This window comes from Aphelocoma coerulescens, chromosome 1A, assembly GCF_041296385.1.
Source record: "Aphelocoma coerulescens isolate FSJ_1873_10779 chromosome 1A, UR_Acoe_1.0, whole genome shotgun sequence".
In the NCBI taxonomy this organism is placed as follows: domain Eukaryota; kingdom Metazoa; phylum Chordata; class Aves; order Passeriformes; family Corvidae; genus Aphelocoma; species Aphelocoma coerulescens.
Window position 1 is genome coordinate 43,878,236 of NC_091014.1, and position 13,724 is coordinate 43,891,959.

A 13,724-nucleotide genomic window follows, 5' to 3' on the forward strand; every position below is an offset into this window, starting at 1 on the left:
ACAAAAGATAATTAGTAAATATAACTGCACTGACTTTTACAGAAAACAAAATATGATAGCTGTCATATTCTAACAGTGTATTTTGAAATCAGTAAGTTTTACATTAAAACATATTTAAACCTATAAACATAAAACATATTAAAACAAACTGAACTGAAACGTAATTTAAATGCAGATCAGATAAGCAAAGCTATTCAAAGCTGTAAAATTACGAACCTTTTGAGCTCCTCTTGCATCCTTCAATGCACTCACTAATTCTTCTAAATTTTTCAGTTTTAACTCCAGCTCTAATGCTCTGTTTTCTGCATTTCGACGCTCCTGCTGGGCATGCTGAACTTCTTCCAGGATCTTCAGTTTGTCATTCTGTAGCTGAATCATTGTTTTAGAGAATTTTTCTTGCTGTGCTAAAGGCAGAGCACCACTAAACTGCCGCCGCAAAGACTGAACCGTCTGTTGTAGATGTTTGGCTCTATTTCTTCCTTCAAGTCGGGCAAAATATAAGGCTTGATCTCTCTCATCAAGCTTCTGCTCTAAACGTAGATTATGGATCTCCATCTTCTGCAGTTTCAATTTGAACTTCTCCAATTTGCCCACAGCAAGAGATTCACTACCTTGAAGGGCTGTGATATCTTGATGGAGTTTTGCAATAATTGCTTTTTCATCTGACTGTGCCTAAGAACAAAATTGATAAAACAAATTTATTTTTCTTTTTGATTATGTTAAAGCAGTTTATATGTAAATATAAACAAGCTATTTTTTTTAAATATATTATATATTGCATGTATTTTATTCCACAGAGAAGAGTAAGAATTAGCCTCTAACAGGCTTTTATTTTTCCACTGTTGTTTCTACAGCCACATTTTAGAAGTACACCTTTTCAGATACTGATCTTAAAAATAGTCTCCTTCTAAAATACCACAAATGGAGGAAGAAACGTATAACTAAACTTAGAAAATATGGTAATGTAAAAGCTGATACGTGTTGGATTTAAGGACTCAAACCTTTCTATAACATGAAACCAAATCCCAATAAATTGTGTTAGCTAATAACAAAACAAAATAGTAAACCTATTGCAAATCTTCAATATTTACAAGTAATTTCTTGCCTTGTGAAAAATGATCAATTTTCCTGACCATGAGTTTTTCCTTGACCATGAGCTATTAATGATAAAGGAATTAATATTATGTAAACAACATGGAAAAAGGTCAGGATCTGTAATAGTTGCACAGCTAGAAATGGAATAGATGGAGAAGGGAATAATTAATGTAATATAGAACTTTTGAAAGGGTATTGCCACTACAAGAACCAGTTTGCTAAGATCCTTCTGAAACACTTCTGCAGTTTTCTGATTCATTGCAAAATTACTTCATTTCTTCTCACTCCAGGGGAAAAAAAGAATCCAAACTGCAATTTTAACACAGGCTGAATTTTACCTGATAATGTAAAATTTGCATTCTAAGAGATTCCACTTCTTTATCTCTGTATTGCTGGCGTGCCTCCAGAGCTTCAACTTGTGTTTGTGCTACATCAGATAGTTCTCTTAACCTTCCAGGAAAAACAAGAGTATTCTGTCACTTGAAAGCACTGAGTAACCTATTAAGTTTTCTACACAGAAGATGCTAAGGAAAGATACTTAGTATGTTTCATCATATCGAAACATTTGGACTTCATTCTTTTCAGCATACTCTTCTCTACTACTCAGAGCTATGGTTAAGGAAATTCTTCTTCTGTATTGTCTCTCAACTTTTTCACAGGAGATTTTGCCATACATTATACAGAAGTTTGCTAGCAGTAACCTACTCCAGGAAAACAATGCCATGTTTTTTTTTACCTCAACTAAGCATCTCTTGTCCTGTATTTCTCTCCCACTTTAAGATATGAATACTCAGCATTTTCTAAATGCTCAAAATGTTTCATTCTCAATTCCCTTCTCTGCTTCCCCAAGTCTAATAACTTATTTGCAGTGCCAAATATCACTGCAAGTATCCCTATAGACTTTACTGGTTTAGGAATATAACATGATTATATTAAATACTCAAAGACAAATGTCCATATCAACCTATCTAAAAAGCTCAGTTTTCCAATTTATGCAGTTAATCTCTTTTAAGTAAATGGCAAACCTCCCTCCTACTGTAACTTAATCTTTGAGATATGAGTCTTTCAAAGTAAGAACTGCTTTCCAGTCAGTTATATGAGATTTTCATACACATAAAGAGGGGTGGTGGCACGAAACAAAATCAACCTTATTTAGTGTAAAAATAGTACTATAAGTATCTAATTGCACACTTACCCTATCTAGCCAGGCTAGCACTTAATTCCTTGTTCAAATTAAAATGAAACAAATTGCATTATTTATAGTCAGGAATTAAATGCTTCACTTTCAATGCCAAATTTGGCATATATAAATGCTCAAAAGAACAGGCATAGAAAACTGGATGTCAGTGATACGTAAGTAGTGTATTACATAAGACTAATAGCCTAAATTTTCACACCTTTCCGAACATACTGCATTCAAAATTTGTTACTTCAGCACTTACTTTGAGACTTCAATCTTGAGCTCCATCTCACGCTTCTCTAGGTCCATAATTTGCCGTCTATCTGCATCACTTACTGCCTTACTTACACTCTTTGACAGTTCATCTCTTAATTCCTGTTCCACTTTCTGTGCCTCAAGATTGATTTTGGTGAGCTTAAAAAAATCAAAAGCAGAAACAAACAAACAAAATGGTATCCTAAGCACATAACTGCTCAAACTCTGCAATGAAATAGCAGTGCCAGAAGTACTTTTCATTTGTCACTCATTGCAATACACAGTTCAGCTGTGATGAAGTTGTCTTCAAAAACCAGTTTCCCTTACTCTCTGCCTAAACATCTTTTTGTTTGTAGGGTTGCATGCACATAGGAATGAATACACGATTTGGCACAGAAAAGAAATCTAAGCTAAACACAGTTTTTATTAATGAATTTTCTTAAAAGCATTACCGCAATAACTTGCTCCTAAAATAAAATGAAAAATAAAAATACATTTTAAAAAAGACTGTAAACACTTCAGGAAATGAACAGTCTTACATATTTATATACTGCCTATTATATTGGCATTGGTAACACAAATAGAGGTTATAAATGCCAAGACTGACAATAATATTGTTCTTTTGTTCTTTATTAAAAAAACTTTCTTAATTAAGTGATATTCTTTCAAGCAGCCTGATTTTTCAAGTTGATTATCAAATACTGAGTAACCAATATTTCAATTCAAACCAAAGAGCATTAAAACAGATAATCTGAAAACCTTTAGACAACACAGAGAAGTCCCAGGACTTAATTAGTACATACAGTTGTGGCCCATTATTCTGATACCACTTCTTCTTAATAAAATAACTGATTTCCTAAACAAACAAAAAGAAGTGCAGGGCATCCTCACATATCTGAAAACTAAAAGTAGAATGCTGACATTGATTTATGAGTTAAAAAGATGTATAGAAGACTTCCAGTTATCAGTTCTTAAACTGATGTCACTTACAACTATCATTAATTACATCTGCACAACCTTGTTGTCTCTTTCTCAAACAAAAAAAGAGCTATTACATCAGATTAGGAGGTACTGACAACAGGAGTATATGAAACAGAAAGTGTATGTACTGGAGGTACAGAAATGAGGAAAAAGGGATACAGAGGTACTAGAAAGAAAAAATTATGGCATTAGGAGTTCATCAACTCAGAATAAAGGAAGACCATGAGACCTAAAAGTATCACAAGACAAATAAAATATGCAAAAAAGAGAATATGAAGAATGTGACACTAGGGCGCATCACCTAAAGCATTTCTTAAAGAAATAAAAGAAATTATCCCATCAAAAAAGGCTTTAACAGTACTGCTGCTGAAAAGCTTTATGCACTTTCAGTTATGCCCTCTTGGAGATTAAATCAAATCAAAATAATGTAATACACATTACTAAAACATCACAGAAACAGGGAGTCACACAATAGCAATCTAAAATAGTTAGGCTACACTAGCAAAAGACAAGGAGTAGAAATAGGAGTAGAAATGAATACAATCTATAAACATTCCTATCAATTATTCTTTTTCTTCCTTTGTGCTTAAATAATAGACCAATAATGGCATGAGAACAAATCTGTACAATTCCTATTAAGAAATTTATTCTAGAAACTATAATAAAGTCTCCTGCTAGTAAAAAATAAATTTCTATTAAAAATCCAAATATGAATAGTGTGGACAAAAAAACCTAACAAGGTTAAGACTAACAGGATAGGAATACTAAGGTTCATGAGCTTCAATGGCACATAACTTCTATTCCTGTACTATAGACAATGTGTGGCATAGGACATAGCCAATCTGTAACAGAATCACAACACTATCAGTAGCCCAAGGGATGTAAAGTTCTAACCTTTTTTTGAATAATTGGTAATCATAAGAAAAAAATAAATGAAAAGAGATTATATGAATTAGACAAAAGAAATAACAGGTCTGGAAGAGACTTTTTTCTTGCAGTCTGGTGACAAAACTAGGAACCTATCTGTCAAGATGCTCATCGTGTTTTACAGCTATTAACTAACTTTTAAAATAAACTACTGACAAATTAATCAGTTAAAATTTTACCAATGTCCTACACATGCAAAATTGCAGCTCTTAAAGGCTGCAAAACTATTTTTTGCATCATAAGTTTAATTATTCACTTATTTATTGATACAAATTGATATTATTGATATAAATAATTTTTGAAAAGCTCAAAAATATGCTTTTAGGATGTATCAAATTAGGCCGTTAAATCTCAGCAGATTTACCTCAGCAAATTTTGTTTCCAATTCAAAATTACGTTCTTCTATTTGCTTTACAGTACTCCTTAAATGTTCATACATTCGTTGTGAATGTTCTGCTCTCTGTCTTTCATTTAGTTCCTTCATTTCCAACATTGTGATTTTCTTAGAAATGGACAAAATCTCACTGTTGGTTATTGCTTTTGTGGCTTTGTCCATTGCACTGTCATCCCCTACAAGAAAAAATACTAAATTAGGAAATACACAAGCTGATTCAACTATGAAAATTATTTCCACCATGAAACTGAACATGAGTTTTGCTTTATATATGTCACATAAACTTTATCATAACATCTATATTATTTTTTTTTAACTGGAGGCATGGTTATCTTGCCTTATTACAGATTTGAAAGGTATGTAATTTGAATAATATATTACTATCAATTATGAATGCATGTATCTGCAACCATGGTTATTGACACTGGTAACTATTTTCAGTGTAGCCTTTCACTTTATCCTTAATATACCTGGTCAAGCCTGGTCTGTAAAACAAACAAGGGTGAGTTCTTCTTGAATAATGGGAATGTATGCTGTACAAAGAAACCCCAGCTATCAAGAAAGAATACTTTGCTACAAAGCATGAAACCAGCAAGAAGAAATCACTTTCTTGAAAACCTCTGAAGCACTATGACTGAGAATCAAGTTAGAACACATTAAGAAAATCTAATTCACATGATGTTGCTTTAAAAGCTTTTAAACCCTTGACCCAGTAACCCAAGAAAAGTCAAAGTGGAAGAGTTTCCAGAGAAAAATAACAAACTTTGTTTTAGTCAAATGAAGCATACAAACAAAAATTTCAGCACAAAAATTAAGATTGTTACTGGAAGACATAAGACAGTTTTGATTTTTCTGATTTTGGTTATTTTAAGGCACGTCAATTTTAAAACATTTTCAAATATTACTTTTATACAGAATATACCATTTGGTACTTAATGTTACAATATAACTTTCATACTTGCCCAGTTTAGTCATCTGTTCCCAAGCCTGTTCTACAGTATGAAGTTTCTCTTTTGTGATCTCCAGCTCCTTATTCAACGAATTTATCTGTGCTTTCAAGGATTCATTCTCACGCTGTATGACAGAAAAGTTGCAACATAACAGCAAACTATTTACTTGTAGCAGATTTCATGCTTACTATCTATGAAAACTTTCAGATTAAAACTTTACCTGTGTGTGACCCATAACCTACATATATGGCGACAGAAGAGTATATGTTTCCTCCTAAGTGTAAAAATGTAAGTCTTTGTCCTCTGTATGTTGCTATCACAGCTAGTAATACTGTGAATATTTATGACCAGTAACTGTGATTCCTACAGTGTCTAGAATTAGATTAGAAGTACTTCTGGAGGATACTTCATCCCACACAGAGTACTTCATCTTGCACATAAAAATCTATTTAAGACAGACCATACATTTCTTTTAGTTCTGTTAGTCACCTAATAAGATGCCAAATGTTATCTTTGTAAATGTTCCTTCACTCCTCCAAATACAAACACAAATTTCTACATTAACCAGTAAAACAAACTGAAAGCTTCATATTAATTTGCAATTTTTAGTTTTCTGGACATGTTTTTAGTTGATAAATGGTTCTCTAGCTCTGTGAAGCTGTTGAAATAGGCAATGCAAGTTTTCATACACAAAAAATTCCATAAAATAGATGTAGGCCTCATTCATTTTTTACCACCCATGAAAAGTGGGAGGTAGTAATGTATCTCTGAAGCCAACTTCACAGTTCTTGAGAAGAAACTCCCTTCTACTTCAGAAAAAAAGTGAACAGAAAGAGTTAAATATTTGCAGTCCCTACAATATTTTGCAAACACATTATGAACAATCTTTGGGGTTTTTGGGTTCTTTTATGACGTAAAATTCCAAAGCTTTATTCTTTTTGGAACTAAACATTTCATTTCTTTAAAAGCTGGGAATTAGTAAGAGCACATACTTTGAGAGAAAGCTTTGGAAGTGTTTACATTCATTCTATTTTCCTTATGACCTCCAAAACTGAAGATGATCGCAAATATTCCTTCTGCCAGCCTTGTTTTAGTAATCAGTGAACTAAAAATAATTTCTGAAGGAACATATCCAAAGCTTAATTTAAAGAGCAAACAAACAAAAACCTAAAGAACCAAAGCAAAATGCTTTTCTGTCTGCCCATGGAAATAAAATCTGGAATCCTGTGTATGTGTCTTAATCCACTGAAGAATACCAGGAAAGCGAATTAAAATTCAACAGCAACAGTCACACTGGCTCAAACATCTCATACTCACTACGAAACTGTTCTAACCAGCAATTTCAGTGCTGGAACTTCTGTTCTATCATTCTATTAAGTGAGAAAAAAAAGCAAAGCTGAATTAATATATATTAATTTTTTTTTCTCTCAGGGTTAAAAAGTAACATAAATTACCTCCATGTGTTCCATGTTTGTTGTCCGCTGGACAAGCAAATTATCTTTTTGTAACATCTCTCTGTATTTAGCAGTTAATGCATTGTACTGCTTATTGGCCACTTCTAGCTCAGACAATGGCACGCTACCATCCAGCACTTTTTGCAGAGCTGCAATCTTAAAGCAAGCCATTTCCTATGAAAATAATCAACACAATATGTTACTAAGGTCAGCTAGAAATTTAAATATAAAATTACTCCACATAAAAAGAATAATACTTAATATAGTGCTTTAGGTAATTGGTTTGTTCTTCTAAATTACTGTTCACCTTTAAAAGTCACCTGCAATAAACACTGACAAAACTTCTCTGATTTTCCAATTCACAGGGTAATTTTATCAATAGTTGCCTCTCAAGGCACTGTCAAAACATATTTTATAAAACTAATACAGGCCCTAGCAACCTGCAAGGCCAGAAGGTAAGATGTGGTTTCATACAACGATCATAGAATCACAGAATGGTTTGGGTTGGAAGGGCACTTGGAAGATCATCTAGATCCAAAGCACCCTGCCATGGGCAGGGACAACTTCCACTAGACCATGCTGTTCAGAGCCCTGTCCTTGAACGCTTCCAGGGACAGGACATCCACAGCTTCCCTGGGCAACCTGTGCCAGTGCCTCACCACCCTCATAGCAAAGAATTTCTTCCTAATATCTAATCTAAATCTACTCTCTTTTGGTTTGAAGCCCTTCCCCCTTGTCCTGTCACTACATCCCCTTATCAAGTCTCTCTCCATATTTCTTGTAGGCTCCCCCCAGATCCTGGAAGGCCAGAATTAGGCCACCCCAAAGGCTTCCTCCTTTCCAGTCTGAACAATCTCAGTTATCTCAACCCTTCCTCATAACAGCCACAGTGCTTTGGATGCAGCCCAGGACACATTTGGCTCTCTGGGCTGTGAGTGCCCATGGCTGGGTCATGTCCAGCCTCTCACCCACCAGCACCCCCAGGTCCTCCTCGGCAGGGCTGCTCTCCATCTGTTCACCCCCCAGCCTGGATTAGTACCAGGGGGTTACCCTGACCCAGGTGCAGCACCTTGCACTTGGTCTTGTTAAACCATGTGAGGTTCCCACTGACCCACTTCTTGAGCTTGTCCAGGTCACAGTGCTTATTTAAACACAAAGAATATTTCTACAAGATTTATAACAGCAATTAGCAAGCTTTTGGGTAATGCATTCAAGAAACTAGTACCAACTCAATTTAAAAACACAGGGTATTTCTTTCCAAATTGTAAAAATAAAAATATGTATTATTACTACTATAAACTATACCTTGAATCGTTGCAAGTTTCCAATCTTCCCTGTAACTGCAGTCTCCATATGTGTTATTTCACCCTTTAGTTTCTCATTTTCTTTTCTGAGGTGTCGTTCCATTTCAAGTAAAGTGGTACACTGCCTTGTTAGTGATTTTTCATTAACTCGTAAAACAGTTATTTTTCTATTATTTTCTGCAAGTACTTTCTTTGTTTCATCAGGATCCATCTGAAGTGCATCAAGTAAATTCTGTAAAACATTTTTTTAACAAAGAACCTTGTTCAGAAATATGGTAAACCACAACTATATACACAAGCTTTCTTCCATATTTTTTAATCTAGGTGAAAAAATTCCATTAATTTGTCTGAAATAATTTCTTTTTGCTAATAAAATATATACACACACTCAACATATGCCCAAGTATACAATATTCTAAGAAAAAGATGATCTTCAAAACCAGAAGCTAGTACATTTGACTGACTAACTGGAATTTTAATTAATGCTGACATTTTCAAAATTTATAACAAGAATGGTTCTCTGCATTCCCTGGTATCAGTCTTCCCATTTATACTAGAATAAAAAAAATGCATTGGAACAATTTTCTAAACAAAAGAGAAGTCCTGTGGCTCCAAACAAACCCTAATAACGTCCTACTTTGAAAACCAAACCTTTATTTGTAAAGTAAGCTCAGGATCCCTCCTATAGTGACATTTGTGTGTCTGTGTGCACACGTGTGCTTGCATGCAAGTAAAAATCCCAGGTGGGGCAGCGGTGGGGAGAGCAAACTATGGCAACTCAGGTCACAGATGTCATGTGAGCTTTAGCTCTGCTGTCACACACATCAGCTTGCCAAGGAGACAGGTAGTAGAGATTGGAGCTGCTGTCTTCTAAACATTCACAGTTACTTTCAACACCCTGTGATATCCTTGCTCTGTGTCTGCTTCTCTGTAAGGCCAATATGCCTTTGGTTAAATTTTGCAAAGTTTGTTGCCCAAAGACAACTGTAGCCATCTAAAATTGCACTATGTCTGTGATTAGACACCTGCATGAATTCCAGGAACTTCCAAATACCACCAATACTTTTCAGTTTTCTTAATGTAATATTGAATTCAAACTTGGTGGAAGTAAATCAAAATAGAAAGATGAATTCTGTTTCCTGTTTTCTGAAACGCTGGTTCATTTACATTAACTTATAATAAGATGCAATTAAAAGTAGTAACCTTAATTCTTAGCGTAAACTAATGTGTTTTCCAAGGGGTTGTTTGCATGCTCCTCCTCCCAATCAAACAGCCTGGGTAACAACTGCTGTTAAGAGAGCAGTGTGAGTGTAAATAGTGTGTGTGAACAGTACACGTGAGACTGCCCTAGAAGGCATTTGCTCAAAACTGATAATCTTAAAGATCACCATTAACCAGACTGAATAGTAACCATAAAATTAGAGACTTGAAATAAAGAAGCTGTCAGCTTGAAAACTGGTATAAAAAAAGCATAAAAGCTTCTAACAGCAGAGGCAGAAAGGGTTATAATGCAGCACTCATAACTTAGTTCAGCTTCAGAGGCTTCTCCACTGCATCCTCTGTGCATTTGTGAGTGATTCTTCCCTGCTGGACACCACTCCTCAGCACTCCAGATAATGGTCTGGAGGTACTAAAAGCAACAATTAGGGACCCACACCCCAGGTGTGTGATGTGACCTCCTGGGGTGGTTTCTCCCCAGTGCAGGGTTAGCAGCCTGCAGGAAGGCCAACGGGCACACACAACACTGGAGCACCCCCACACATACACAGCACCCTGGGGCATGCACAAGAGGTGTGTGTACACATTCTTCCCATCTAACAAACCAGAGCAGTGTATTAAAACCTCTGTTCTATGTCCTAAAATCCTTTTGAAAAATGAAAGCAACAAAAATTACTTACAGAATATGCCTTTATTTTCATAGCATCCTGTTCTTTTTGCTCTTCTAGCTTTTTCATTTCCTCTTTAATATTTTCTGATTCTTTCTGCCAGCTCTCCTTTTGACTAAAAAAGTAAGGAATTTTCATTTATTATGATGAAAGACTTGATAATTTTTAAAACTGTAACTTCAACAGCAACTCTGAAATAATTGCAAACCAAGGTACTTACTTTTAGCAGTAATATAATTTGAAAAGCACTTGATAAAGTGTAGATGGATTACTGAAAAACAATACCCTCTCTTTAGGCTACAGCTTCTTAAACGATGAAAATAACTCTTCAGTGTCTTATCTGTTCTTCAAATATATATTATAATGCAGAGATATATATGCCTTACTTTCCTACTTTTTTGCCTGCAAATCTTTCCTTCCATTACATTTATTTTTATTTCAGCTGCATAAAGGACATAACTTCCTGCTATGGAAATTAACAACTTCCCACCCTTGTTCTGTTATTTCAGTGAAAAACACACTGAAAACATAAAAAGATTCAGCTCACACAGCTTCACTTGGCCCAAACTACTCTCCTCTACCCATTTTTATTTATTCATTTGGGAAAAAAAAAGACTGTGAACTTTCATACATGTCTAATAAGGAAGTTCCTACAGACTACATGGGATAGTTTAGGCTTGTTTAAACAATGGTTAATCAAGGGTATTTTAGAAGTGGTATTATCTCCTCAAAGAAGGTATCGTAGCTTCTTACATAATGGAGTAAAATGGAGGAGAATGGAAGAAAATTCTTTGAAAGTGACTTTTAATGGGATGCCAAGTCAAAGAATCTCCTCAGGTAACTTCAATCTGTACCAGGTTTAGAGGAAGGAGCCTTGAATCATCATTTTTTCCCTGTCATTGGAGATATCTCACCTAGTAGTAAATGAGGCAGTATATTAGAGCCTTCAATAAAAAAGCTGTACCTTTAATGCCTTAAAAAGAGAACATTGTCTGGGAATCTTAACTGATTCAAAGAACAAACAAAGGTTTCTGAGAGGTTAAACCCTTATTCTAGAAGCCACCTGGGTGACTGTTCGTTCCAATCCAAAGACAGAGAGTATTCAAATAACAGTTTGTTAATTGAAAAATCCAAATCATCATATTTATCCCTATCCTCCAAACAGATGAAAACACTTTTTTATTTTTTTAACCATAAGAATTATTTTATAGAATTTAGGTTCACTGAAGCATGTAAAAGAACTAAGAGCCTGAAAGAAAACCAACCACAAAATCCTGACAACCTGAAAGATCTCTGACTGTATTTGGACAGTAGTTTGCTTTTTTTCCCCTCCCCTCCTCTCCACTTCCAAAAACCTATTAGAACCCATACTTGAAAGCAAAAGAAAATGAGGCTGAAGGGTCCATCACACCAGGTTCTAATAAAATGCAAGGTATCAGATGCAGAAAGCACAATGAAAGCCTCATAAAATATGCAACATGAGAAGAGTCCAGCAGAAAATGGTTTTGTAGTTGTCTGAATCTTTACAGGACTGAAAAAAATGTATGGAGTCCATATCCAAACATGGCAGCACTTATGACATTAACCAAAGAACTACTTCAACACAGCAGCAAATCTTGTTTCAAGATTGTTAAATACTTAGATAATTGAACTTTCATCTTTCAGAAAAGAGAGCAATACCTTTGATATTCTTTGTACAGCAAGCCTTGTTGATGACGAATTACTGCAAATTTTCGCTTGTAGTCCTCTACTGCATCTTCTAATTGTTTAAGTAACTTTTCTTTGTTTTCCAGTTCCTAATTGTTATTTTCAAAATAAAAATACAGAAGTTATTAATATAGGTTATAAACACAAAACTATTAATCTAATCAAAATGGCAGTCCTTTGTGTTTTCATGATAGATGCTTCTGTCATGAACTATGTGAACTACAGATATGAAATACGTATTTTCTTTAGAAGCAACAGATGAAAAAAAACAGTGAGCTTCGGCATTCACATTAACAGGTGTGAAATAGAGCACAATTGCACTGCAGGTTACAGCCCCTCAAGTTCAAAACACCATGATCTGTTGCTAGCCCACAAAGAATACTATTACATGTCTAACTGGGAAGTGGCATTTTCTTCTCATTTTCCCAAATCCTATTCCACTTTACAAGCATATAGAGTTGAAAAAATATTCTCTAATGAAAAAAAAATTATCAAAGACAGAAAAAGATAGAGTAATAATAATAAAAAGGTAACTTTTTTTTACTCCAATTCTGAAATAGTCAATTCTTCCTTACTATAATCCTGTTTGCTATGCTTCCCATGGGAATCACTGGAATCTGTTTCAATGTATTTATGCCTCTATTTACAATTGTTGATGTATTTTTGACAAATAATGGAATGAAAATTCATATAGTAAATTAATAGAGACCTTGGCTCTATAGGGAAAAACTGTTCAAGTAGGATTTGCACATGCAGACTCAGGTGTGGAATCCAGACAGCAGTAAGAGAGAATTTCTCATAGAAAGAGTGCAACTGTGGAAGTAGAAGGAAGAGTGGGCAAATATTTAGATCAAAATTCAGATTTAAAACAAAAAAAAATCTGTACTGCTGTCCCAAAAGTTAGTTAACTATTACCTTTCAGGTTTACAGCACAGCAAAATACTTACAGCTTTAAATTACAGAAGAGCCCAAAGAGTTTAGCAGATGTTAGAACACCAAAATAATTTTGGAGAGATCTCTTGTGTCCACACACGTCATACTACTGGATTTTGGAGGAATTAGATACATGTTATGAATACTCTTTATTTCAAGGAATATATGAGTTACCTGTGTAAGATGTATTAAATATTCATTCAGAGAATTAATCGTACTAACACTTGAAGGAGCCATTCCTTCTGGAAGATTCACTGTTTGGAAGACAATATTGGCACCTTCTGACTGATGTAGTAAGCAAATTTCATTTTTCATTTGTTCAATCTAAAGAAAGGACACAAAACCATAAAGAAGTAGCTCTTCCTATTAAATTTAAAAACAAATTATGAAAAATATATTGCTACATCAGTTGTGATTAACAACCTAATTAATTTTAACTTATATTCTAAAACATTGTAATACTCCTTAAAAAAAACTTTTAAAAGTGCTATGATTTCATAAATCATTAAATGCATAATAAATTCATCCAAATTTATCAAATCAGGGTAACTACACATAGCACCACAGTTTTATTCCCAATTGTTTAAAACACAGTGCATTCTACTCCTTTAGTACGATTAAGTTTTGGAAAGAATTATTGCAGTGGTTATTTGGCAGT

The 13,724-nt window shown here is 34.5% G+C and overlaps 1 protein-coding gene across 1 annotated transcript in view; it reads right to left on the bottom strand.

Moving 5' to 3' along the window:
- CEP290 (centrosomal protein 290) overlaps positions 1-13,724 on the bottom strand; it is a 49,503-nt gene that overhangs the window by 20,257 nt on the left and 15,522 nt on the right. Inside the window, exons 22-31 of the mRNA XM_068999884.1 lie at positions 13,241-13,390; positions 12,107-12,222; positions 10,439-10,541; positions 8,542-8,772; positions 7,237-7,410; positions 5,795-5,906; positions 4,803-5,008; positions 2,538-2,689; positions 1,434-1,545; positions 217-672 (exon numbers count right to left, since the gene is read on the bottom strand). Of these exons, the coding sequence (XP_068855985.1) occupies positions 217-672; positions 1,434-1,545; positions 2,538-2,689; positions 4,803-5,008; positions 5,795-5,906; positions 7,237-7,410; positions 8,542-8,772; positions 10,439-10,541; positions 12,107-12,222; positions 13,241-13,390 (1,812 nt within the window). The remainder of the gene's footprint in view (positions 1-216; positions 673-1,433; positions 1,546-2,537; positions 2,690-4,802; positions 5,009-5,794; positions 5,907-7,236; positions 7,411-8,541; positions 8,773-10,438; positions 10,542-12,106; positions 12,223-13,240; positions 13,391-13,724) is intronic.